The sequence below is a fragment of the Leptosomus discolor genome, chromosome 5 (assembly GCF_034619465.1).
Source record: "Leptosomus discolor isolate bLepDis1 chromosome 5, bLepDis1.hap2, whole genome shotgun sequence".
NCBI classification, from domain to species: domain Eukaryota; kingdom Metazoa; phylum Chordata; class Aves; order Leptosomiformes; family Leptosomidae; genus Leptosomus; species Leptosomus discolor.
Window position 1 is genome coordinate 1,856,248 of NC_141395.1, and position 23,579 is coordinate 1,879,826.

General features: G+C 50.0%; 1 protein-coding gene across 4 annotated transcripts in view; it reads right to left on the reverse strand.

The window, feature by feature from the left end:
- The window catches only part of FMNL2 (formin like 2), a 145,223-nt gene that overhangs the window by 30,006 nt on the left and 91,638 nt on the right, over window positions 1-23,579 (reverse strand). For 3 of the 4 annotated variants that reach the window (XM_086464989.1, XM_086464988.1, XM_086464987.1), the window contains exons 5-9: window positions 21,905-21,988; window positions 20,313-20,465; window positions 10,257-10,365; window positions 8,954-9,030; window positions 6,412-6,505 (exon numbers count right to left, since the gene is read on the reverse strand). In XM_086464989.1, coding sequence (XP_086321115.1) covers window positions 6,412-6,505; window positions 8,954-9,030; window positions 10,257-10,365; window positions 20,313-20,465; window positions 21,905-21,988 — 517 coding nt within the window. Of the gene's footprint in view, window positions 1-725; window positions 734-6,407; window positions 6,506-8,953; window positions 9,031-10,256; window positions 10,366-20,312; window positions 20,466-21,904; window positions 21,989-23,579 lie in introns of all 4 variants that reach the window. The other variant, XM_086464986.1, reaches the window with a different exon arrangement.

Here is a 23,579-nt window from a genome sequence, read left to right on the forward strand (position 1 = left end):
TGGCTTTCTGCCTCACTACAGATCACAGTCAATTCTTTTGCCTCCTCAGTTTGGATCCGTTTTAAAAACTACTATTGTGCTTATTAAAAAAAAAAGAGTGGTAAGAGTCCTCTGGTCTTTTCCCAGAAATATTTCCAATGTTTACAATGGAGATTAAGGAAAAACTGCGCGAGGATCTAAGATTGTGCTCCTTAAAATGCTAGTTCAGGGTGCTGTGAAGTATATTCAAAAACTGCCATTTTCAGGTCTGCACTAAAGCTGAGGAAATTAGTATTTGCAAAAAAAAAAAACCAAAAAAACCCACAAAAAACCCCTAACCCTAAATTGCTGTGTGTTTTCACCACGCGATCACATTAGCGCTGCTGGGCTGCGACTTTTCCCAACGTATCTGTAAGCTTACTGACGCTATTTGTTTACTGGCTGCGACACTTCCAGCAAATGAAAACCATGTAAACCATGTAAATAAAACAGCCAACTAGAAACGCCGCAAAAATTTTCAATTTTGAAGCAAGGCCATAAACGAGCTGGGAAACAGCTTTCTGCACTCACAGCGCCCGCGAGCTTTAATTCCGTTGAACTGGAACTTCTGTGTTCTTTCTGTTTGTGGGTGTTCTCACCAGATTTCCTAACCTTGCTCGCAGTTCGCTCGTCCACGTTATTCCTGCGCCCCAGCTCTGAGGAATCCCCGTTTAGGGCTGGCAATGCCGTGACAGGCTGCGACCGACCGCGCCGTCTCTGAGCTGGGGAAGGGGTTTCTCCCGGGTGGTGGTGCCACGGGGGGGTCTCGCCGCCTGCTTCCCAGGGACAGCCCGCGATGCTGCCCGAGCCCTGCGTGCAATTGGGCTCATTCAGGTATTTCTGGGGATACAGGGTGCACTAGAACCCTGGCCTCCAGGCTCTGTCAGTGATGTTTCTACCACCAAAAAGAAAAGGGCTGAAAGACTCTGGCTCCGGCTGCAAGTGAAAGTTCCGTAAGGCTAACCCAAGAGTCAAAGGGGTGGGTGTACCTACATGCACACACACGTATGCACATAAATATGGACATACCATGGACAAAGCATTACATCACTTTCACCAGGAACACACAACCCTAAGAAACGTCACCGTGAAGCTGCCCTAACCCACGGCACAGCTCGGAGCTGGCCCGAGGAGTCCGAGCCACAGTCTCCCATCAGGGCAGCGCCTGGTAACACCATTATCAGGTTCCCATTCAGGCTCCCTGGGAAGGGGCTCCATGAAAGAGCCGCCCCCAGTTAATCGGTACCCTGGTCCGCAGCAGAACAGAACGCAGGTCAGCCGGGAGAGCAGAAACTCCTCTGTGAGCCGCGCTTCAAGAGGAACACAACGCAACGCGGGGTTTCAGCACGCAGCTCAGCAAAGGGAGAGAAAAATGCACCCTGTGTTAAAAACTGCTCCGTACCCGAGGGATGGCTTGGCCAAGGTGGGACTCGCTGGGACCGCACAGGCAGGCACCACGCTGCCCCGCGGGTCCCCACCTGCCCTGCAGACAGGGACAGCCAGCGATCAGCCGTTCGTCATCCCGCTCACGCACATCAGCAGTGGAGTTCAGTGCTTTGAAATTTCCCTGGTGAGTATTTTGCTACATTTAAAATGTATTTCCCCCCCCCGCCCCCAATTCAAAATGCCAGCCAAGTGGAAAGCCAAATTTTCCCGCTGTTTCACGCCTCCTGGACCAAGAGCTGGCAGGGTTCAGTTGACTCAAACTACAGCTGCCCTCTCGGATGGAAGGTGCTTGGGTTTTCAACCTGCTGAAGACACCTTTACCTCACCATAGAAATCTTGAGACGAGAACAGCAGGTTTGGTTATCCTCATATGCTCTTTCTCAGCTCTGTAAAACCTCCATCTTCCAGCCAGTATCAACTGCAGCACAACATTGCCTACGCAATTCGCTCCTGGCAGACGAGTGTATTACAAGTATCCAGTCAACGTCAGTGATGATTAAAAGATCTTCTCAATCTGTAGAATCTCATCAACATGAAAATATTCTTCCTTGACAAGGCAGCAATGAACAAAAAGCATTTTGACTATGGCAAGATGTCAGTAAAGCGACAGAGAGCAAGGGCAGCTTTGGCACGATGCTCATTTTGGGTCCTGAGTGAGCTCCCACCACACGGTTACGCCGCGGGTTAAGCCGCGCGGTCTCCACGCCACGTCTCCGCGAAGCGAGCAGCAGCGTGAGAAGTCGCACGCTCGCACCGTGCTGGCTCTCACCCGCCACTTGTGACGGCCACGGGCGGGTTCGCCAGCGCACCGACGCGCCTAAGCTCCAGCGCAACGCGGCTTTGCAAATTCAAACCAGCATTTCCAGGAAGCAGCAGGGGAGGAAAGCTATGAAGTAACAGTAAAACCAAGTTTTATTATTGACAGTAAAAGATGGCAGCTTAATTCTCTGTATACCCACACGTGCACTCACGCTATTAAAATGAATTAACTACCCTGAATAAGCGCTAGGAAAATATATCTTGTTTTCCAATGGTACACTCAGCCTGCTTCAATTTAAACGAGGCACAAGCTCTTAGCCTCTGGTCCGTGACCCTCGGAGCTCCCCCAAAGCGGTCTCGTGGCTAACTCCGCTCTCCCTTTCTTCCCCTGGCATTCTGCTGAAGTGCATTTGCTCGTCCTGCAACGCAAATCCCAGGCAACTCGGATAAAACGGCGTAGCCAGTTCTCACAAATCCATGGAAACAAGCACAAAGGGGCAGGAACACGGCTAAGGAAGCCCACTGGCAAGCGGGTAAAGGCAGGAGTCGCGGCCGTGCCGAAGAGCTCACCCAGCCAAGGCTGCGATATCCCATTCGAGCAGCGTTTTGCCTTCAGTGCGAGGTGCTGGGAATAAGAGGTGGCTGCAAATGGAACTGGCAACGGGCCAGAAAGTACCAAAAAGATAAGGGAACAGCCAAACCCCCCAGCTGTTCCCACAGGTTACCCGTGGCACAGTAACTCCAAACTATTTCCCATCAATACAGCAGAATTCAGTCAATCACCACTCAGGAAAAGGATGTTTTCCAGTTGCAGAGCGTCGGTGGCCGAAGGACACCCAGAGACACTCACTGTAGGCAAATACAAAGCCCCGCTGCCGCCGACGGGGCTGAGCCACAGCCTCCAGCACCAGCCCAACCTCCTCACACCTCTTCTGCTCTGGGACCTTGGAGAAGCTCTTGGAAGCCCGATGAAACCGAGAGCGGCTGGAGCCAAACCAGAACGTCTGCTGGCCTTCTGGGCCGGTGGAGCTCGTCCTCACCAAGAGCTGACCGTCCTGCGAGGACAAACTCAGCTGAGGCGTATCTTGATGCAGAGGCTAAGCAGCACCTGGACTTCAAAAGCCATGAGAGTCATGAAAGAAACTTCTCTGGAAAGAGAAACGGGGGAACGGTGTAAAAATCCACCTTGCTCAGGAACAAGCAGCGACAGGGTCTTCCCATTTTAATTTGAACTTTCTTTCCTGTTTAGCCCAGACCAAGACCTGAAAACGGTTGAGCTGAACTTAGGCTGGAAACTGGGGACGATTCACCCAACGTCTGCACTGGCCTGGAAGGAAGGACCAAACCCAGGAGGTGTGTGTACATTTGAGGTATTTCTCCCTCGGAGGGCTGGAAGTTGCCGTTCTGTCAACACCAAATAGTTCCCAAAACGTAGAGCAGGCTGCAGAAAAGAGACACGTGCCCCACGAGGGACTGACCTAAACTACCCCCTGCTTTTACTCAACATGCAAAGAATATGACAAGAATGATTTTCAAGAGACAGCTTAACAAAACAAACCGTCCTCCATTTGAACATCCTGAACCCAGCCAGAAAAAGACTGCCCTGTAAAATCATTTGCAAAAAAAAAAAAAGTAGTTTTCAAAAAGAATTCTTGACAAGATTCCGATCAACTGCAGTCTTCCAGCTCAGTCAGGCCCTGAGAACCCAGTTCTGTTCTCATTTGCATCAGCGCAAAGCTCAAAGCCTAATGAAATATTTGATGTTCACCCTGATGTAAATGAGAGCAGAATTTGGTCCGAAATATCCTGTTTTCCCTACTGACTTTATTACAGGGTGAGTGTTAGGCAGGAGTTCAGGTTTCTTTTGAAGTTATTTTATGGCAAGGAGATAGAGTGGCAGAGATCTAGTTTGACGAGTCTAATCTGCCCTAAATATGCACACAGTGTCTGATGAAAGAACCACAGAGAAGCTGTGGCAGCCCTGCAACGCATAGTTACAGAAGCCACACAAATATTATTGCGCTTACAGCAATTTCAGTTGGAAGTACACTGCTAGAAACCTAACCCTGGGTACTTTACATGTCAGCAACTCAGAGATTTTTAATATACCAGCTGCATGAGTTATAAATGTGAAAACTTGAAACCATTACTGAAAACTTGCCCAGGAGGAAACTGGAAAACAACAGCACAGAGCAAGAAATGAGCGGCATAATTGGACAAAGAGGAGAGCAGCTAAACGCAGAACTGAGAAAGGTAAAACCCCCTCCTTGCACGCTCGCTTCACCTGCAACATCCGACGGTCCCGCCAGAGCGAACGACTTGATCAAACACAAACAGAAAGGGAATAAATAAATAATGGCAGGCAAACCGAACGCGTTACCCAGGAATTTTTCGATGTCAGCAGGAGAAAAGAGAGATGACGGAGCCCTTGGAAGAAAATGAAGGAGCAAAACCTCAACTGAAGATGTCAGGAAGGTAAGAAAGCAAATGGGACTTCACACGTCCTTCCCCGTGACCGGCAAAGGGCCCGTCTGATGAGCCTTACAGACCAGTGGTATTTCGGCTGTAGTCATTCACCCAACTTACCTCTAGCCCCTCACACTGCCCTCCCTAACGCGTCATATTTCTTCTATAATAGAATAGTAACAACCCAGAAGGATTTCAGCCCGGATTAATAACACTGTACTTCGCATGTTTACAGTGTTTTTCCTACTTAAAGCACTTCTCCCACATTAGCCAATTGTTCTTCGTAACGACCTCATCCGCGTTTGCTTCCGCGATTCCTTCATTCCACAAAGGTGCAAATAAAGACAAAGATACCGGCAGCTCGCCCAGGGCTACTGATGAATAAACGAAAGAGCCAAACTACACTTTCCAGTTCCAGTTCTGGGCCTGCCTTAAAGGACTGCGGACCTTCCCCCAGCGGGAAGCACAATGTCTTATTTCCACATTCTGACCACCCCTTCCACGGGTGTAACCCAGGAGCAAGGCTTCCTCCCTGGTCACACAATACTTCCAACTCCACTTCCACCTCACAGCCGGGGAAGCCTCGCCAGCAGCCACGCCATTCCCATGACCCCTGTCCTCAGGCAGCTCTGCGTACACCACACAGCTCACGCCCAGGACAGGTCTGGGCTTGCAAACCTGAGGTTTCTACAACAGGCTCACACTGGAGATTACTTCAAACCTTTTGCTCTGGCTCTGTATAATGATGAGCACCTCAGAAACACAGTTATTTGTCTACGACATGCAAATCTTTACACTGGATGTAAATCAGAGATTGGTATCTCTCCACCAGAAATAATTCCCAAAACACAAAAAGTAAAAAAAAAAAAAAAAAATTAAAAAAATTAACAACTTGGCTTGTTGATCATCTGCATTAACCCACTTACAGCAACAGCAGCAGTAAAGACAAACATGTTTACACACAGTCCAGTTGGGACTCATCAAGCCTAACAATTTTTGAGCTGGTAAGTCTAGATTCATTTTTTCTTTGATAATAAATCCACACATACATCCAATATTCAAAATAAACTCGTACAGCAGCTTTCCAGGTCTTCATTCTCACACTAGTGCTTCTGAACCTTCGTACAAATCCCATCACCCACTGCACGCAAACACGCGATGCGCTTGAACGTACACACCCAAGGAGGACACTGGTTTGCCCCACTGGAATACCTGTATTAATGCCAGCAGTCAGCGTTCCATCACAGACGCTTCATTTTGTAACTTCTTTACAAATAAAAGTCCTACCGATAGTAAAACCAGGAGTTTTGTGTTTCAAGGGCTTGTGCAGTAAAAGCCTCTGAAAATGGGAGATCTAATACACCATTCCCGGTTGTTTCACCTAAGAACACACAAAAGCCTTTAGAGATAGAACTGGAGTAAAGCTCTCAACATCTCCATTCGTTTTCCACTTCAGGGACACAGCTTGACTGACCAAAAAAGCAAAGGGAGCAATTCACAGTCCGGATTCATCTCGTCGGGATTATGGCTCTTTCACGCAAAAGAGCACGAAACGACGGCATCAACAGCACTGCCTGATTCTTTGCAGCTCAAAGTGACTTAGGGAATATCCGCAGTTTTTGGAAATCTGGGAAAGTCAGCTGAATGAGAAAGCTCTAGCCAACGCTGTGCAAGAGAACGATCGACACACACATCAAACCCTGATAAAGCAGAGTAACGTACCTCCTTAAAGTTATCGAACGCTGATAGAATGATTTCATGCCCTCCTCTGACGAGGCAAACAGCTGCTAAAAGTTCTAAGACCAGGGCCTTTGTCCTGCGAAGAAAAAAAACCACAAGAGTCAATGACCACCACGACGATCCACCTTCTTTCTACCTGTCTGCAAAACAGATGTGGAGACACTGGGAGACGTAGTTTGCATCCTGCGTATTTTCAACCTCTTGAAACTAGTAAACCTGCAAGATACATAATGCTGAGTGTCATCTGATCCAGGGCACTCTGACTCTCCCAGGATCATGCAGTTTCCCCCCCCCGCCATTTTAATGCTTCTCAAAACATGCAAAAATTCCAATCACAAATTCTACTTGTGGAAATTTAAGCAAACCAAAGGCAGTTGCCTAACCCGGGTAAAGGCAGACCACGTCAGCCTTCGACAGCTTTGACTCGCGGGGAGTTCACCTGCACAAAGCCGGAGAGGAGGCAGTTTTACCCAAGCCAGGATCCCCGCACATCAGCCATGAGTCAGCTGTCTTCACCGCCACGCAGCCCAGGTCCTCTGAGCCCAGTTTTTAATGAATGTGCTCGTAATTCAAATCTGTACTTTTCCTGATACAAATCTGAATTATTTTCTGTGATAATTCGTGTTATTCATAGCCACAAAAACCAGTGAGACGTGGTTCACTGGAGTAAGCGTAGGGCGCCTTAGCACGTCTTTCCCCTCTTGCATCAGAAATCTGGGCAACTGATTGACAGCAGTGCTAACACAGGCATATGAATGAGAGGAGACAACAGATTACTGAAAGAAAAGCATGCAACAGACTCAGCGGAACTCCAGAATAAATAATCCCCAGTACTTTCTTACAGGGTTCACGTAAGGCAAAAGCACCAACCCGACTTTACGGTCAGATGAGCTCTGACCAGGTATTAAAATCATGCAGACACATATGAAATTAGTCTCATGCTAAAGCACTGACTCAAACCAGATGTTACAGAAAAAGAAATACCTTTTGGCTTTCAAAGTGTCAAGGCTATCTTTGGAAACCAGATAAAATGTTCACCTTCCTAGGAAATTTTAAATGTGTCATTTTCAATTCTTACTCATCAGTTACTTTTTTCCTGCCCCAAGAAGAAAACCCAAGCTCTTTCCGACGCGATCAAGGGGTTCTCCCCACCGATCTTCAGTAAGACCCGCTCCGAGGGCCGGCTACGAGCCCTGTGTGCGGGGAGAGGGGAGGGCGACCCCCGTGAGCAGAGCGCCCAGGGGACGCCCAGGGCTCCGGCGCCGGCCGGAGCGCCCACCCACCGGCTGCCCACGCATCTGGGGTGGGGTGGGGTGGGGAGAGGACAGTTACGGCCGGGTCGGTGGCATCCATCCGGGCACCTCCAGAGGAGAGGGGGTCCCTACACCCACCCCCGGCCCGGCCTGCCCGCTCCTGCGGCACTTAGCTCCGCGGCGCGCGCGGTCCGGGGACGGGACCAGCTCTGCAGCACCGCTCAGAGCTGCTGCTTCCCTTTTCGCCCACCTCGGCCAACCCTAAGCACTCCAACTCCGGTTTCTTCAAAAATCACGATGGGGCTAAAACAAAATTAGGTTTCGAACAGCTCTAACATTACGCTTTGCCTTCAGATTATTTTAGCCACATTTGAACGTTGCGGTTTGTTGGTTTTGTTTTTTTTTTTTTTATAAACAGTAATCTGAACAACCAACTTCTTTCAAAAATGAAAACTTAAGCTCTCTCTGGAGCTCCTGATTCCCAAGCACAGGACACCAAAAATGATAAAAACAAGGAACTTCCCATCTCCTTCCCAAGGATGCTGTGCCCAGGCTTGCTAACTAACTAAAAGAGAGAGAAGAAGCACCTACTTCCACCAGGACAAGATTCCAAGCAGTGCACTGTAAGGCGAGTGGACAGCCTAAGCAAAGGCTATATATATGTAGTGCCGTTTAGTTGTGTCTCCTCCCCTGGTTTTACCTTTCCTTGCAAACATCAGTTATGTCAGATTTGGTCTCGTGAGGCATGCAAGAGGTCCGCAGCTCCAGGTTCTGCTGGAAGTGGCTGCCAGGGTCCCAAGTGTGTGCGGGGAGAGGAGGGGACACAGCCTCGCAGCCGTCAGCTCCACTGTGCAATTACAACATCACTGCTGCGGCTGAAGAGCAACCCGACACAGAACGAGAAAGAAACCCTCTCTTCAAGAAATTCGAACCTCAGGACCCCTCAGACAAAACCTAGTTAAGAAGATTTGCCTGTCCTTCAGGAAAATCCCCTGCTAAGCTGCTCATTATCAGCAGGGTCTTCCTTGCACTGCAACAGAGCTCGAGTGCTTAAGCAGCAAATTTTCAGCTGAAGAGTCAGTCCTCCTGAAACCAATGGAACTCGATGGCAATTGCTCATCTATTTGCACCATAATACAGATTTAATCTGGTTCAGAATGAAATCTGATTTTTGCTACAGGTTCCTGCATAAACATACACCTGAAAGATCCCTCTCCGTCTGCTCCTTACTTACCTGCTTCTCAAACTCTCTAAAAGCCAGCGCAGCCTACCTGGGGTTCTTGTTGTTCAAACTTAGTGCAATTTCGTTGACGGCGTGTGGATGCGACATGACCATGTTGAATCCATACTGAAAAGAGAAGGGGAAAACATGGCTTCAGTTTTGAGACTGAAATGATTATTTTTATTATTATTATTATTATTCCAAATCCCACCTCTCGCCACACGTGGCGGCAGTCTGCCACAACGCTGTAAGCCAACCACAACGCTGCCGACTTTACCGAGTCAGCCAGAACGTTTCCATCCACCACCGTGCCCAGCGACTTCTCTGCCCTTAACGGCGTTGAAAGTACTTGGTTTGTTGGAGTCAGCCAACAAAGAGGGGTCCAAGAGCTGTTCTTACACCCCTGCCAACCCCTCTGCTCATCCTCTCCCCTCCCTCCTTTTTTATGTCTGACAGTCAAGCGCATCATTTACTCTCTAAAGAGGAATCTGCAAGTCAGCTGCCAAAATCACTTCCTCCTCCAGCATGCAGGCTGCCGACAGCCACTGCATCGTGCAGCTGCACGAGTACTGCTGGCTTTGCTCTCCAAAAATGGAAAAAAAAAAAAAAAAGAATTCCTTTGGAAAACACCGTTGTGGTTATTAGCACAAGATCGTTGTTTGCATCCTTCCCATCAGAGGCAAGAAACCCTGTAAGTCCCAGGGAGCTGGTAGCCCCAAGGGCAGAGTTCACATATGCAGCCGTGTTAGAAATACCTCGTGTGACCACGGGACTCGTAACAAAGTTGTTCACCACAGCTTTTCTTTGAAGCACGTAACTTTTAGCTGTTACCCCCCAAAAATCCCAACTCTCTGAAGCTACCCGAGATCACAGCATCCCACTGAAGAGAAAAGAAACTCAAGAAAACAAGATCAGCTTTGGTCTAGTTTATCCTCTGACTTGCAGTTATGGCAACCGCCTTGTCATAAACACGTAACAAGAGCGACAGCTTGGGTCTTCCATCAGCGGATGGCTCTTCTGAAAAGTCCTCGTGTTTCCTAAGTGTTAGTACCGAATTCTGGGACAAATTATAACTTAGTTGTGTAGCTGCACGTCTCACCAGTCCGTGCAAAGCGAGCGCACCACTGTGAGCAGCAACGGGCCTGATTTGCACAGGCTCTTATCTACGTGTCTTCACATCTCTGCTGAACCACGCGCAGGACGGCTGTGTTATGTTGCTTCCCAGCTACGCTGCCTAAGCATGAGCAAGAATTCAAACCTTTGCCTCAGTTTTAGCCTAACCACTCAGCTTTTCCTCCCCTCTCCCAATACCAGAACAGTTACGTGGTCCAAAAGCACAAAAAGGGAAATACCTGGTAATTCATTATGGCCCGTAAACACATGATGCAGACATGAACGTCATCTTTTTTACTCACTAATCTGGAATTTTTTAGCGTTCTTCGGCTCGGCAAGGTGTTGTACCTGCAAACAGAAACAGCTCTCATCAATCACAAGACTACTTTTAGGGGGGTAAGAACAAAGGAATGGAAATATTCCTCCGCTGGGTGAAAATGCAGACATCTTTCAGCTCTGCAGAGGATACAACCATCAGACAATGCGCATGCAAACAAAGCGGGGGGGGAAAAAAAAACCAAGGTGAGGGGCTGTTTCCACCGGCAGCGTCCGAAGCCCCCGATACACGACTGCCTGCTGGCCACCGCTGCCCAGCCCAGGGCTAGCACAGACCACGACCTGCCGGGCTCAGCCCTTCCACCCTGCGCAGCCGATGCCTCCAGCCACAGCGCGACCCATCCAAAGCCAGGTACCTCCATCTCTCGTGGCGTGCAACGGGGAAAGAACGATCCACCCGCAAGCAGAGGTAGTCCGGGTTTTTTTCCACACGCTTTACTCTGCACAAGCAACGGCACAGACTTTTAATGGAACGGAACATCCGTAGGCATCAGCAAATGTATTAATTCCCACTGCATTTCAGCTAAGAATGGTGCCTCTCTCCCGTTCTGCAGCTGAGCTTTCTGAAAGCCCTCCAAGTTATTTGAGGAAAACACAGCCCTTAGGAACCTTCCTCAGAACAGAGGCATTAACTATTTTAATCGTAACCCCTAACTGGCAAATCAACCTTGAATTCAATTAAATAAGTACACGGAATAAACACGAAGGGAAATCTTTAAATCTGTCGTTTCTACGGCATAGTAAATGAAAACTACATCTCGGCTCTTCCTGAGATACTGCTTATTTTCTTTAGGAAAAAACATGCTTCACGAGCTGGGCACGGGACATGGGAGACAAGGAGACGGGCTGCCACACGAAATACATGTCTGTTCTTACACGTGTGAAACCGAATAAGCACCAAGACTACGATCACGGTCAAGAGACTCCTTCGGCAGTGATGCACCAACGGCTGCAATCGGCCGACGGCGTCCGTGGCGGTGCCAGCGAGCCTCGGGACCAGCACACCACGTGGAACAAGCCCCATCCGAACCGCGGGGGGTCTGCGGGGCCACCCGGGCTGTGCCAGGGCCGCCGAGGCTCTCCGCAAGCCGTGCAGGCTGCGCCGAGCAGCCCCAGCCGGCAGCGCCGCGGGCAGTGCTGACAGCGAAGGGAGGTGTTTGGGGCTGGAAAACTGCATTATTTACCCCACTCCCCCAACGACAGTGTCAAAACAGCCGGGCGAGAAGGTCCGGGCAGGTTCTCAATTAGTCACAGGGCTGTGGCATCCAGAGATTTGCTCCTGATTTACACCCCCCCAGAGACCAGAAGGGCACCAGCTCGCCAGCTCAGGCTAACGAAACCTCTAGGCAGGCACAATAACCCTTGTGCATTTCCAACTACCGCACTCAGGCCTGAAAACGGAGGAAGAAAGTATAAAAATCTGCTGATAGGAAGACGGAAGGAAAAATAACATGATGCACACGCAGTGATGTGCAAATTCTGACATTTATTATGTCAGCAAAGAGCAACTCCACCGGGGGAGGAAAGAGAAATTCATAGGTGAAGCCTGACTGGTGGAGTAAATACAACCTCCAGTGAAAACAAGACTTCTTCAGACAACTGCAGCTGGCCTCACGCTTGCCAACGCCACCTTCACAGCCTGAAGAACACACAAGGGAAGGCTTTTCTTCGCTTTGATTCAGGAGAACAACTGCAGTGGGGAAAGCTTCTGGGTTACAGCATCCTTAGCTCTCACCACAGTCCCTAACCAGGAGTTAAACGCATCGGTGCTGGTACCCAGCAATGACTCAAAGCACAACTGCAAACACACGCTGAGGCAGGGTGAGAAGGTGAGGTGGAGAACGGGACAGCTTCCAGCAGACACGCAGACCCAGGCTTTTCCACCCGAGAACTACCCCAATGCTCCAAGAAAGTATGAGTGGCACGGAGGGAGTCAACGAGGAATGATCTGTCAGTATTTCTCCTAACACGGGAATTACGTGGCATCACGTATAATTATGAGGTGACGGGATCAAAGCAAACCTGGTCACTTTCCAGGCACTCCTCCACACAGCGCTTCGGTGAGCAGGAGCTCTTCAGCGTGACCGCTGCGGAGCCCAGAGCCTGGCACGGGCTCCAAAAGCACTCACACCAATTCACAGAAGGAAAAAAAAAAAAATCCATCAAGAACTATTAAACACAAGATGCAACCCTTAGATCAGGATGCTTACATCTACAGACTGCTGGCAGCAAGAGCACGTACCAGGAGAAGCATCACTGGGTATCCGCCTCGTTTGTACTCAGCACGTGCTCTAAGCATCTCCTGCACTAAGTGTCTGCTCCTGGGCAACGGCAGAGAGGGTATCAGATACGGCTTTGGGGTTACCACGCTTCACTCTTTCTCTCCTCTGCATATTTCGAGTGCATTTGAGGGGTTGCCCTGTTTATTAACAGTGATTAATGTTAGTAATAATAGTAAAGATTAATAATAAATGCATGAACAAGTAATAACAGACTTGTTTTATTCTGACTCATCAGCTCACTCCGACACAAAGAACATACTTGCGGATTTTCTCACTTTAAATGTCCAAAACGAACGAGGAACCTCACTCCCACGAGGGTCTGGGCGTACCGCGGGCCGGGCGGTGACCGCAGCTCAGCAGCCCCCTCGCCGCGTCCACAGGCCGTGGGAGCCTTCCCCGCTCCCCAGCTCCGGCGTGGGACCAGAGCAGAACGCGTGGCGAGCTCTGGAGCGGGGTGCCAAACCACCCTGCCCACGGAGAGCTGGCGACTCTCGGGCTTCGGCAATTACTTCCCTTTGCTTTCATTTTCCAGGAGCGCCGAGATGAAAGAAACCCCAAAATTCAAAGCAGAATTCAGTCAAACTGCCTTTTTTTCTCTTCCCCCCTCCACGTATACGAATGCACAAATCAGCTCAGGGCACTCCAGGCGGCTTCCAGGTTTGCGGGAAACATGACCTAGTTTTGCCGGGGAACAGCAAGCGGTTAAAGCACGGGAGCCAGGTTTCGGGGAGCGGACCCCGAGGAGGAGCGCAGGCTGTGCCTCGGAGGACTAGGACAAGGATGAGGCTGCTCCCCGCGCTGGGGGGCTGGCCCCGAGCCCCCCCCCCCCCCCCAGCATTTTGGATGGGGCGCTGGGCTCCAGGACACGATGGCTGCTGCTCCTGGTGGGAACGAGCCTGGCCACGGAGCTGAGCCGGGGCTTGTCCTGCCGGCATCCCCACGGACGGGGTGACTGCCCACACGCAGACCCTGCGCTCCGGGACTCATTTGTCTCCCAAACCTCCCGCCCCGAGACAAAAGAGGAGCAGCGCGACCTTTAACTGGGAGCCCTACGTTAAGTCTGGACTGGGAAGTGTGGAAGTGCTGCCAGTGTCGGCTGGAGAACGTGGAACCACACCGCACTAGCGTATTTCCATACGTTCATTTCACTAAATATGAAAAACACTGCAATAAAAAGATGTAAAAATAATTTCTAGTCATGCAGAGATTGTTCCTACAACGATTTATCTCAGTTTTCAACTACTAAAGGCTGCATACATTATTTCCCTTTAAATTTAAAATAAGCAAAGTAATTAGATCTTTATCACGCCACTGACAGAAGAAAAAAAAGTCTTCCTCAGTGCCTGCTGGATTAAATTTCAGCATGCCTTTAAACATCTGACAGAGTCTTGTCAGCTGTAACACATGGGAGCAAGTCTCCTCGAACCAGTAAAAGATGACCAGAATTTGGCATTTTGAGCTGCTTGGGGAGCGAGGAGAAAAAGAATCGGGGAGCAAGGACGCTCTGCAACGCAGCAGGACCCTGGAGCACGCTGGGCCTGATCTCCTGGGAACTCAGCTTGGGATCCAACCACCCGGATGGAGTCTTCCTGGGCTGAGAGATGCTCCCCTCTACACCCCTTACCGCCCCCATGGCTTTCCGGGCACCTAATCAAAACGCCGTGCTGCAGAGCCCCGCAGGCACCAAAGGGAAGGTCTGAGGCGAAGACAATATTCACCTCTTCCCAAGAAGTGGAGAAGACCCACCGAAACCCAACCCAAAGGGCCGCAGACATCCTGTACAGCACCACCCGCCCGCGGCCAAGGAAACTGCTGTTTTGAAGCCTGGAGATGTTCACTTGAAGGACTCTCACGACCAGCCAAACAGGCAAAGTCAGAAGTAGCTGTCGTGTTCTCTTCCCAAAACCCAAGGTGACCCTCGCAGCTCCAGCCCCAGGCTGCACACCGTGCTCCGAGCTCCCTCCGCTCTCCCCGCCACCCCGCGCATCCCTCCTCGGTGGGGCTGTGACTCAGGGACGTCGCGGGTGACATTCAGAGCCCACACCCTCGGGCTCGCAGAGCTTCCACCCGCGGTGGTTTACGATCAGGCGGAGAAACGGGCGCAGAATATGCAATCGGAAGCTGCAGTGCAGAGAAAATATCTCTAGCACAGATGGGATTCTGCCCTAGATTTAGACCGCTTCCCTTCAACAGATGCAAATTTCTTCACACAGACACGAATGCCAAGAATTAATGAGGAGTTCTTGTACAGAAACTCTTTTACGACGCCTCTGCACACTAGAACTAAGGCTCAAGACGTTTTCTCTCTATTAGTGGCAATTCCAACGACCCCCGACGTTATTTGTTTCCTTCCTAAAGGCAGGGCAGACTGGCAGTAGCTCTAACACCTCCCTTTAGGCGACATGAGCCAAGCCAGGGTGGATGATCTTCTTTTGCTTTTATTTCACTTCTTGTTACTAAACACGAGGCTGATCCGAGCATCTGGATGAATCGTTGGGTTTGATTTCCTGTCTGCTGCAGGTCAAAGATTATGTCACCAAGAGTATATTTATCCTGGTAATTAAATTCAGATGGTTCCTCTTTTATTTCCTCTGCCCCTCCTTTAAAGAAGAACTACAAAACCTTACTTCTGAAAAAAGCAGAAACAGAAAACCTGACCACGTGCGAGCTCCTGCAGCGCGTAATGCTCTCCTCCTGCCGGCCGCCAGCGGTGGGCACGGGGTGTCACACGTGGGGAGGGAGCTACTCCGCAGCTTCGTGCCTTTGCTGCTGGGGGGAAGCACGTGGGACCCGTCTTGGAAAACCAACCACCGCTAAAAGCCAACCCGAACCTGTGCTGAAGTGCACAGTACGGTTTAAGGTTCTTTTTCTCGCCCAGATCCAACAGTGTCCTGTTCGAGAATAACCCATTGATCGTTTTCATTCAATTTGTTAACAATTTAGTTAATTCGGTGCTTGTAAAGGCACTGCCATGACGTCTCTGGAGACCAAGCCGTGCTTTCACCCGCCAGCCTCCTACAGAAAGGTGAAAAGGACCAGCCAGCCCAGCCAGCCTGAAGAAACTCATTTTGCCAAACCACCCCTGGCTCCACGTCCACGGTACTTTGTCAACGTGATCAGGCACAACCGCTGAAAATGCCCAGCGTGTCCCGGACTCATCCAGCACTTTGTACAACTGAGACCTACAAAACGCAACACGCAAGGGCGTCTTCTGGTGCAAAACCGCTCGTGCCGACACTGAAGACCCACAGATGGATAATAAAAACACCTACACAACAAACTGGGATACCCAAAAGTAAAGAAAAGCCCTTTCCACCACGGAAAGTGAGCACAAATCTCCATACAAACTCCTGCCACCTCCACCAACTGCAGTGAGACGACTTTCCTGCTTAAAACGAGGACGTGTGCCCAGTGCAGCGGTGCAGACTCCTAACACACCATGTTCATAACGAATACAGCTGGTTTCTCCGATCATTTTTATCTTACTATCTGCTAAAGAGTATCATGCCCTCATTTGCCTACGCTGGCTCCCTCAGAGCAGGAGCAAAGAGAGCAGTGGACAGCCCAGGGTGGACCTCACCGGCCCCCCTGGCAGCTCACCCAGCTCTGCATGGGCTGGGACTGCTGGTTTTCACTGGGTTTTGGTGGTTTTTGGATTGCATTTCTGCAGTTTTGGTGGTGGTGGTTTGGAGGTGGTGGTGTTTGTATTACGAATGCCCTCCTGACAGCAGAAAGGAACTTTGGGAGAGGAAGGTCTTGACACTTCCTACCAACTCTGGATTTCTCTGGTCTCTGACAGCAAGCTGGGTCTGCTGGAGGTGGGGACCCTGAACTTGCACCCTTCTGCAGGGGACGAGGCCCAGAGGGGGAAAGACCACAAGCCTGTGCTCAGTAGTGGCCCCCATAACCATTAAAACCAGTAAGGGGCAATCAGCTCCTCTGCTCGTGCAAGGGAAGCCAGAGCAGGCAGCCGTGCTGCCTGACAAGGTCTCCTTTCTGCCACCCCAAACAGAGGTGACAAAGCTGGTTTGGGCCCCAAATGTAAAGAAAATAAATTACTTTGAGCCCGCTGGTTTTGTCTTCATCTAACAGAATCTGAGAAAATTATTAACCCATAAAGCTGAGGAGGTATTTTGGTGCTCAAAAAAAGCTGTTCTCCCCCCGTCTGACCAGCACAGTTACCCACAAACAACTGGCTGCTCAAAAATACGCTTTGCTAAATTAGCAAATATCTAACAAAATTCATCACAGCAAAGTCCCCTGGTCCCTGAGCAGTGAAAGTGTTAATGGCAAAGTCCAAATCAAATCATTGTAGCCTACAAAGCAGCGTCAAATTTGAGTCCAGTTGCTGAATGCACTCAAAGCCCACTTCTGGATTTAGATACGTTTGCCTGGATCGCTCTCTCATTACGGGCTCCACAGATTTTGGAGAAAGAAGTGAAGTTTCTCAGTTCAATCCACATAAAAACCGAAGTATTTGACCCAGAAGAAAGAGAATTTCTAATGGGCTGGGACATTACAGAGTCTGCATTAATATTTATCTGACAGGAGAGCAGGACTCTCATGTGAAAGTAATGCTCCTTCTCCCCAAAAAAAGCAGCAATAAAATCCCCAAAGGTTCATCCCCGTTTTTATCCTTCTGCCCTCATTTTGGTGTTTGCTTCCCAAATCCCCGTGCCTCCTCTTAAAAGAAGGAAACCTCAGTTGCCAAGGAAACCCAGCGAGCAGGGAATTGGCAGGGTTTAGCACTACTAAAAGCCAGTGAAAGTCACAACTGGAAAGGGAGAGCCTCGGCCACGCAGAGGGACGGACGGACGGAGAGCCTCCCTGCCGGGGGAGCGCGCCCCGCAGCCGGCTCGCCCTGCCTGCTTCCAGGGGAACCGCTCGCTACGACGGAGCCGCGTCGGTTCAGAGGGGTACAATCCCGCCAGGACGTCCTAGCGTCGCTGTGGGCAGCTCTTCCTTTTGCTGCCATCAAAGGTGCACAGCGCAGGCCGGCTGGGACCGTACGGGGTTCGGAGGGCTACGGCAGGTTTACTGCCATCGAACCCTGAGGACATGTGCCACGACGCTGCCAGGCAGGCACCACAAATGAGAAAAAAAGGGTGTTAAAGCTGGCACGGAACGCTGTCTCCCCAAATCTTCTTGCTGTTTTAATAAAAGAAGGACCCAGGCCAAATCTGTTCTCATTTTTCATACTGCTACGGCATTGCAGGGACGAGTCCAGCTCCCGAATTTTCAATTACCCTGCTAAGACTGTCAGCCTTCTCCTTTTTCACCCAAGAGGGAGGACCGCTTCCTTCTTTCTCTCCATTTCAACGGTTTTCATAGCAAAGACACAAGAGGAGCTTCCCCACAGAAGAACCTACAGCTTGGGGCTCCGCATGTCCCAGACATATTGTCTACCCAGCGACGGGGCAGGAACCTCCTGGTTTTGACCAGAAACACCACCCTGCACACCCTCCTCATGTGATGAGCACTCAGCTTGTTCTCAGGAAAAGATTCTGTTTCAGTTAACCAACATCCACTAATTATACAAAAAAAAAAACCCTTGGAAAAACTTCCCACCTACCTTTAGCTTCTACTTATTTCATGCACATAGTGCCCAGCTATCAAAAAAATACATATTTTAAACCCCAGATTTTATTTTTTTTTAATGAAACACAAACCCGAGACACTAATTCCACATCAGTGTTGCAGTTTCTGCCCCAGCTGCCCCAGTACAAAGAGGGCTCTGCAGGCAGGAGCGGGCACTGGGCTGAAAACCACTGCACAGGGTTGCATTTCTGTGTCAGTTTCGGATACGAGCGAAGTCTCTATTTGTAATAAAAAAAGTGAAATAACACGGACTAAGGGCTCTGTGTCTTGGGTATGAAACTAATAACACTATTTGCAATACGATAAAGAAAACCAGTATCTTGCTTCAAAGTAAAAGACATTTTATTTTCTTTTAGAAAATCCCCCTCTACGGAAGCAAACTACACTTTGAAGTTATAATGTGATAACCACACGTTTCGGAGACTGAAAACTCCCCCTGATGCTCAGGCGGCCGCTTTCCGAGACGTACGATTACCAGATTATACGGCATGGGGAGCGGCGCTCGCCGGGCGGCTCCATGCCCCGCACGGCCCGTGCCGCGGGCAGCCTTGCGCCTGGGACTTACGGGATTTTCCGGCTCGAAGCCTCATCGGCAGAGCGCAAAGGGAAGCCGCTCCAGAGGCAGTTGGCTGAAAAGCAGCTCTGGCAGCGTTTGAACTGAAGTTGCTCAGGCAGAGAAACCAATCTGATGGTGTGTGAAAGGCGGGTGAGAGCGGAGGAGGGAAGGGTGCGAGAGAGAGAAATGGAGAGGAGCGTTTGAAAGAGGGAGGGGAATGAAGGATGCAAGGAAGGAGACATTGAAATGGAAAATAAGAAAGGTAAGGAAGAAGGGGGATGTGAAAAGGGAAACAGGATGGAAGGAAATGAAGAGAAAAAATGTGAGAGACACGTAATGTATACCTGACTTACGCACTGCTAGGGTAACTAATCACAAGCATGCCTCCCAAAGACAGAGAGCAGAATCGGACATCCTCCTGCAAGCGCAAGACTCCAGCGCTTCTCTGTCACAGCAGTCAAAGACCGAAGAAAACCAAACCCGCTAAGAACACCTTTGCAACATTTAAACAGAAAAAAAATAATAATTAACTGGTCAAGGGATTTGGCCGTACTCCACAGCCCGTTTCTGCACCAGAACTGTGCGGCTGTCTCCTCCTCTCCGCTGCCTGTGAAGCACATCTTCCAGGTGTCACATCCGCTACCACTCAGGCTGTGGGTGGAAGGCACTCCACTTGACATCAGCTAAGGAGCCAACACTACCACTGACTGACAAACCAAAACTGAACCTCGAATGGAAGACGCAGGAAAAAGCTGCGAGTCCTCACTGGCTCCAGCTTTTTCGGACTCTTCTACGCTCATGCTGCGATGTAACAAAACTCCATAAAAGCCAGAAAAAAGCCCAAAAGCACTCAGCACTCTGAGCTGCGCCCCTAGGTCACAGTACTGCTACTCTAAAGGTGGTGTTTAGTGTGTTTTATAACAGCGAAGCATCAAAGCAATGTAACAGAGTTGACTGCCATTCGGTCCTGGGAAGGGATCCTGCCTTTTCCAGCAACTAAAAACCCCCAGTATTTGGCAAGAGAGACGTCATAGCGAAGCCTGGGGGGGTGGTGTTCGAACGAACAGCAGGCTCGACGGGTGGAAGTGGCCTTGTTCACAGCAGCGTGGAAGGAATGGGCTGCTAGAAGAGACCTTTTTGGACGAGACACCAGCTGGGAGCCCCAGACTGGCTGAGTGCGTGGAAATCCTGAGATGCATTTTGGAGAAGAGGAATTGCTTCCTCTGTGCAAGCCCCACTGTACCTGACGGAAACGCATCGTGCACCCTTAGATCACGCTGCCACTGGAAAGGGAGGCAGAGCTATTCTTGTCTCTTCCTCAACTGCTGTGCAAGGCCGCCCCACGCTACTAGCTTAGCACTTCTTTCCACCCCAAAACCATCAGTACAACGACACGTTTCCTACGTGTGTCAAGCCTATCCTGTGAGAAGATGAAAAACACTCCGATTGGAACTCCGTCCTGACTCTCCTCACTCGGGCACTCGCTGTTTGCAGGTCACCCACTGCCGGATGAAACACCTTACCGTAAAGTCGAGTGTCTGCCCGAGCGGGAAATGCTGTTGCCAACGGGCGAGGGTAAATTACTGCCCCTGTGCAGGTCCTCAATAGATCGGCTCCAGGGTTTGGACTTGTCCATCGAGTTTTCCACATTGTTCTCCAAACTTTCAAAGTCAAACCTGAAAGGAAACAGAAACGCCAACGCTGGGCTGGACGGAGAAGATGCACATCGCGGGATCAGCAGGATCAAACGGCTACGTGTGATGTTCTGCTTCAACGTAAAATAAACACAGCATTGGCTGCTTTGCTGATGAACAGCCCTGCCTCGAAGGAAAGAGGGGGAATGCTTAAAGCCGTCTCCATTTTATTTCAATAAATCAAGGTGCTGTGCAAGGGCTCATGCAGTTCCCTCCATCAATACGTGTCCGAGCATTTACACCGCCTTGGTGGCCCTCGCGAGTCTCCCAGCGTATGTAATATATTACCATCATCATTACAGATTTTGATTCCTGACTCGTTGCCCACTGTACTGCTATTTCAAGCAAAAATCGCCTGTTCCCCTTACAGCTTCTGAGGTTATTACTCATGTTTACCACGCGAGAGAGAGGAAAAACCCAGCAAGCTAACTTGCGCACATTTGTATAATTTTAGGAAGAAAGTCCTTATATAAACACTTCTTTTTGCTGTGCACAGTTTTTTCCAGTGTTAGTAACATTCTGAAACATGTAATTTTCCTCCATTAATTTTATTGCCATCCCACCAAAAATCTCTTTTCTGTGCGCTGATACATATCCATCTGATGGCACCTTTTCAAAAAATAAAATATCAGCCCTACCTAGATTGAGTTCCTAACTCCTGTATCTTTAACCTCCCGCTTCTTTTCATACACTTTTATACAAAAATCTGCTGCTACAGTATCCTGAACGAAAGCCTGCAGATATACAGAAACAGATCCTTGGCTGAACACCTCTTTGAAATCAGGCGATATAACTACTAATGAAAGGCAACTTTTTCCCCCAATTTAAAGAGTACATTTAATGATTTATTACCTAAATGACTAAAGCTGACTCCCAACGAACCAGACACCTGGTTTACCGTCTTCCCAATTTGCAAGACCACCTTGAAACCCCTACCGCTGTCCTGCAGCGCGCCTACCGCCCGGCAGGCCGGCAGCGTCGCTTGCCAGGAGCCCTGGGAGACGCGGCTCGCGCGGGGACGCCTCGCTGGACGCGGCAGGCAGCACCGCACCGCCCTGGGGTCGGGCACGAACTGCAAACCTATTTCGAAGGAGGCCTGCACGCCACCACGCACCCCTGGAGTGGTTTTTGGCACTGCACCCCTGAGATGGTCAGAGGGCAAAGCTAAAAACCACGTCAGCACAGCCTTAGGGATAAATACTCCCTTAAGGCTTAAACTTTGGCCTTTTTTTCTCCACAGAAAACAGGACTAACGTTACCATTTCCTCTGCTCTAAGGTACGTGGATGGTACCAGCAGAAAAGCTCTGCCACAGAGACAGCTGAGCACCCGCCCTGGCACTTCCCTCTCTGGCTCTGCAGAGGTGGCAGGATTCTCGCTTTGCCTTGCAAGCCCTGAGAGTCCCAGGCACGGCTTACTTACGTGACTGCATACTGTGCAAACGACAAGTACTCCACCAGAACATCCAGGCCTTTGTTTTCTTCGTTCAGGAACTCCCTGACCCATCTGTTAGAAAAATCATCAGACATCAGAGCGTTTCATGGGCTTTTGCGCAGTTACTGGAATTCTTGTCAGATGAACTAGAGACAGATCCATTGCAGGGAAGGCAGCACCGTTGAGCAAAACTTTGCTTTCCCACTCAGGAAAAAAAGGACTTATTTTAAAATACCCTTTACTATTTAGAGGACTTTAAAACACTCCTTTAGAGGACTGCACAAACGTACTGAAACGAGCTTTTTGCAGCACTATGATGGGAAAAACATTCCATCACGAAAAAAAAAAAAAGGCACAAAACCCCCTATGCACACTCTGCATTGCTCAGAAACGTTTGCTTTTCCAAGGCCTGAGCTCCGGTGTCGGCAAGCGCCCTTCCCACCGCAGCAGCACGGCTGCAGGAGGGCCACGGCTGCGCGGGGGAGCTCGGCCGCTGCCCGGCTTTGCTCCAAACCCAGGCTCACCCCCTCGCCGGTACGCACCACGGCGCAAAGAGCTGAGCAGTGGTTACAGCCACCTTCTAACCCAGGAGTCCCAGGGACCTGCTTTATTCTTTAGCACGTCCTGATCTCTAGCAGTCTTTAAAAGCATAGAGTCAGCACGCCGCCAAAAGAGCAGCCTGACCTCCTGGACGGACGGTTAACGGTAATTTTGCCTTCTCTGTTCCTGTGAATTTTGGCCCCCGAGAGTTACGCAAAATCATCTGCAATTCAGGAAAGTCTATTATCTTCCAAAGCTTTCCAAAACTCACCAATGCCAAGTAAAGTTTGGAAAATCCATCCGTCTAGGGGCAAACCCAGGCAAGCAAGGAGCCTCAGCACAGCCCCAGCTCAGCTCCCCTCGGAACCCCAGCCGGGGCAGCCGAAACCCCCCCAGGAGCGGGTTAGGTGCTATTGGAATGAGGGGGGAGCCAGGGAGGGAATGGGGGCTCCGGGCTCGCTCTGCCTCCGGGGCCTCACAGCTATGGAAGCCCTGCTCTCAGCAGAGTAGGAATTCATTACCTCCCAGTTATTCTAGGCTTCAGGCTTTAACTCTTTCGCTGTTTACCTGCCAAAATAAACCACCTGCCGCTTTTACAAAACATATTTTGAAACACATCTTTCAGTTAAGCGAACCAGGTAAATAAACACTGGTCTTGTCAGCCTCTTTTAGCTATCTGGTGCACCATCACGGTTCCTTCTGCGCACCCGTGCCCTGTCATAAATCGGCAGAGCGTCACACTTCGGATGCCCTGAGTCTCTGATGGGGAATACTTTGTGTTGGAAAACACAGCAGGAGCCAGAGTAAGGGTTTGGGAGAAGTTTTTGTAGGTATTTATGGAATCCTATTGGTTGGAAAAGACCTTGAAGATCATCAGGTCCAACCACTACTGCCAAGCCCAGCACTAAATCATGTCCCTGAGCACCACGTCTACACGTCTTTTGAACACCTCCAGGGCTGGGGACTCCACCACCTCCCTGGGCAGCCTGTGCCAATGTCTGACCACTCTTGAACTGCCACGCTGGGGAGCCAGCTCCCACAGAGAGAGACCGGCTATTCCTCCCGCAGCTTAAAACACACTCGTTTCCTCAAACTAAGAGCAGCATCCTGTAAAATCGATGTC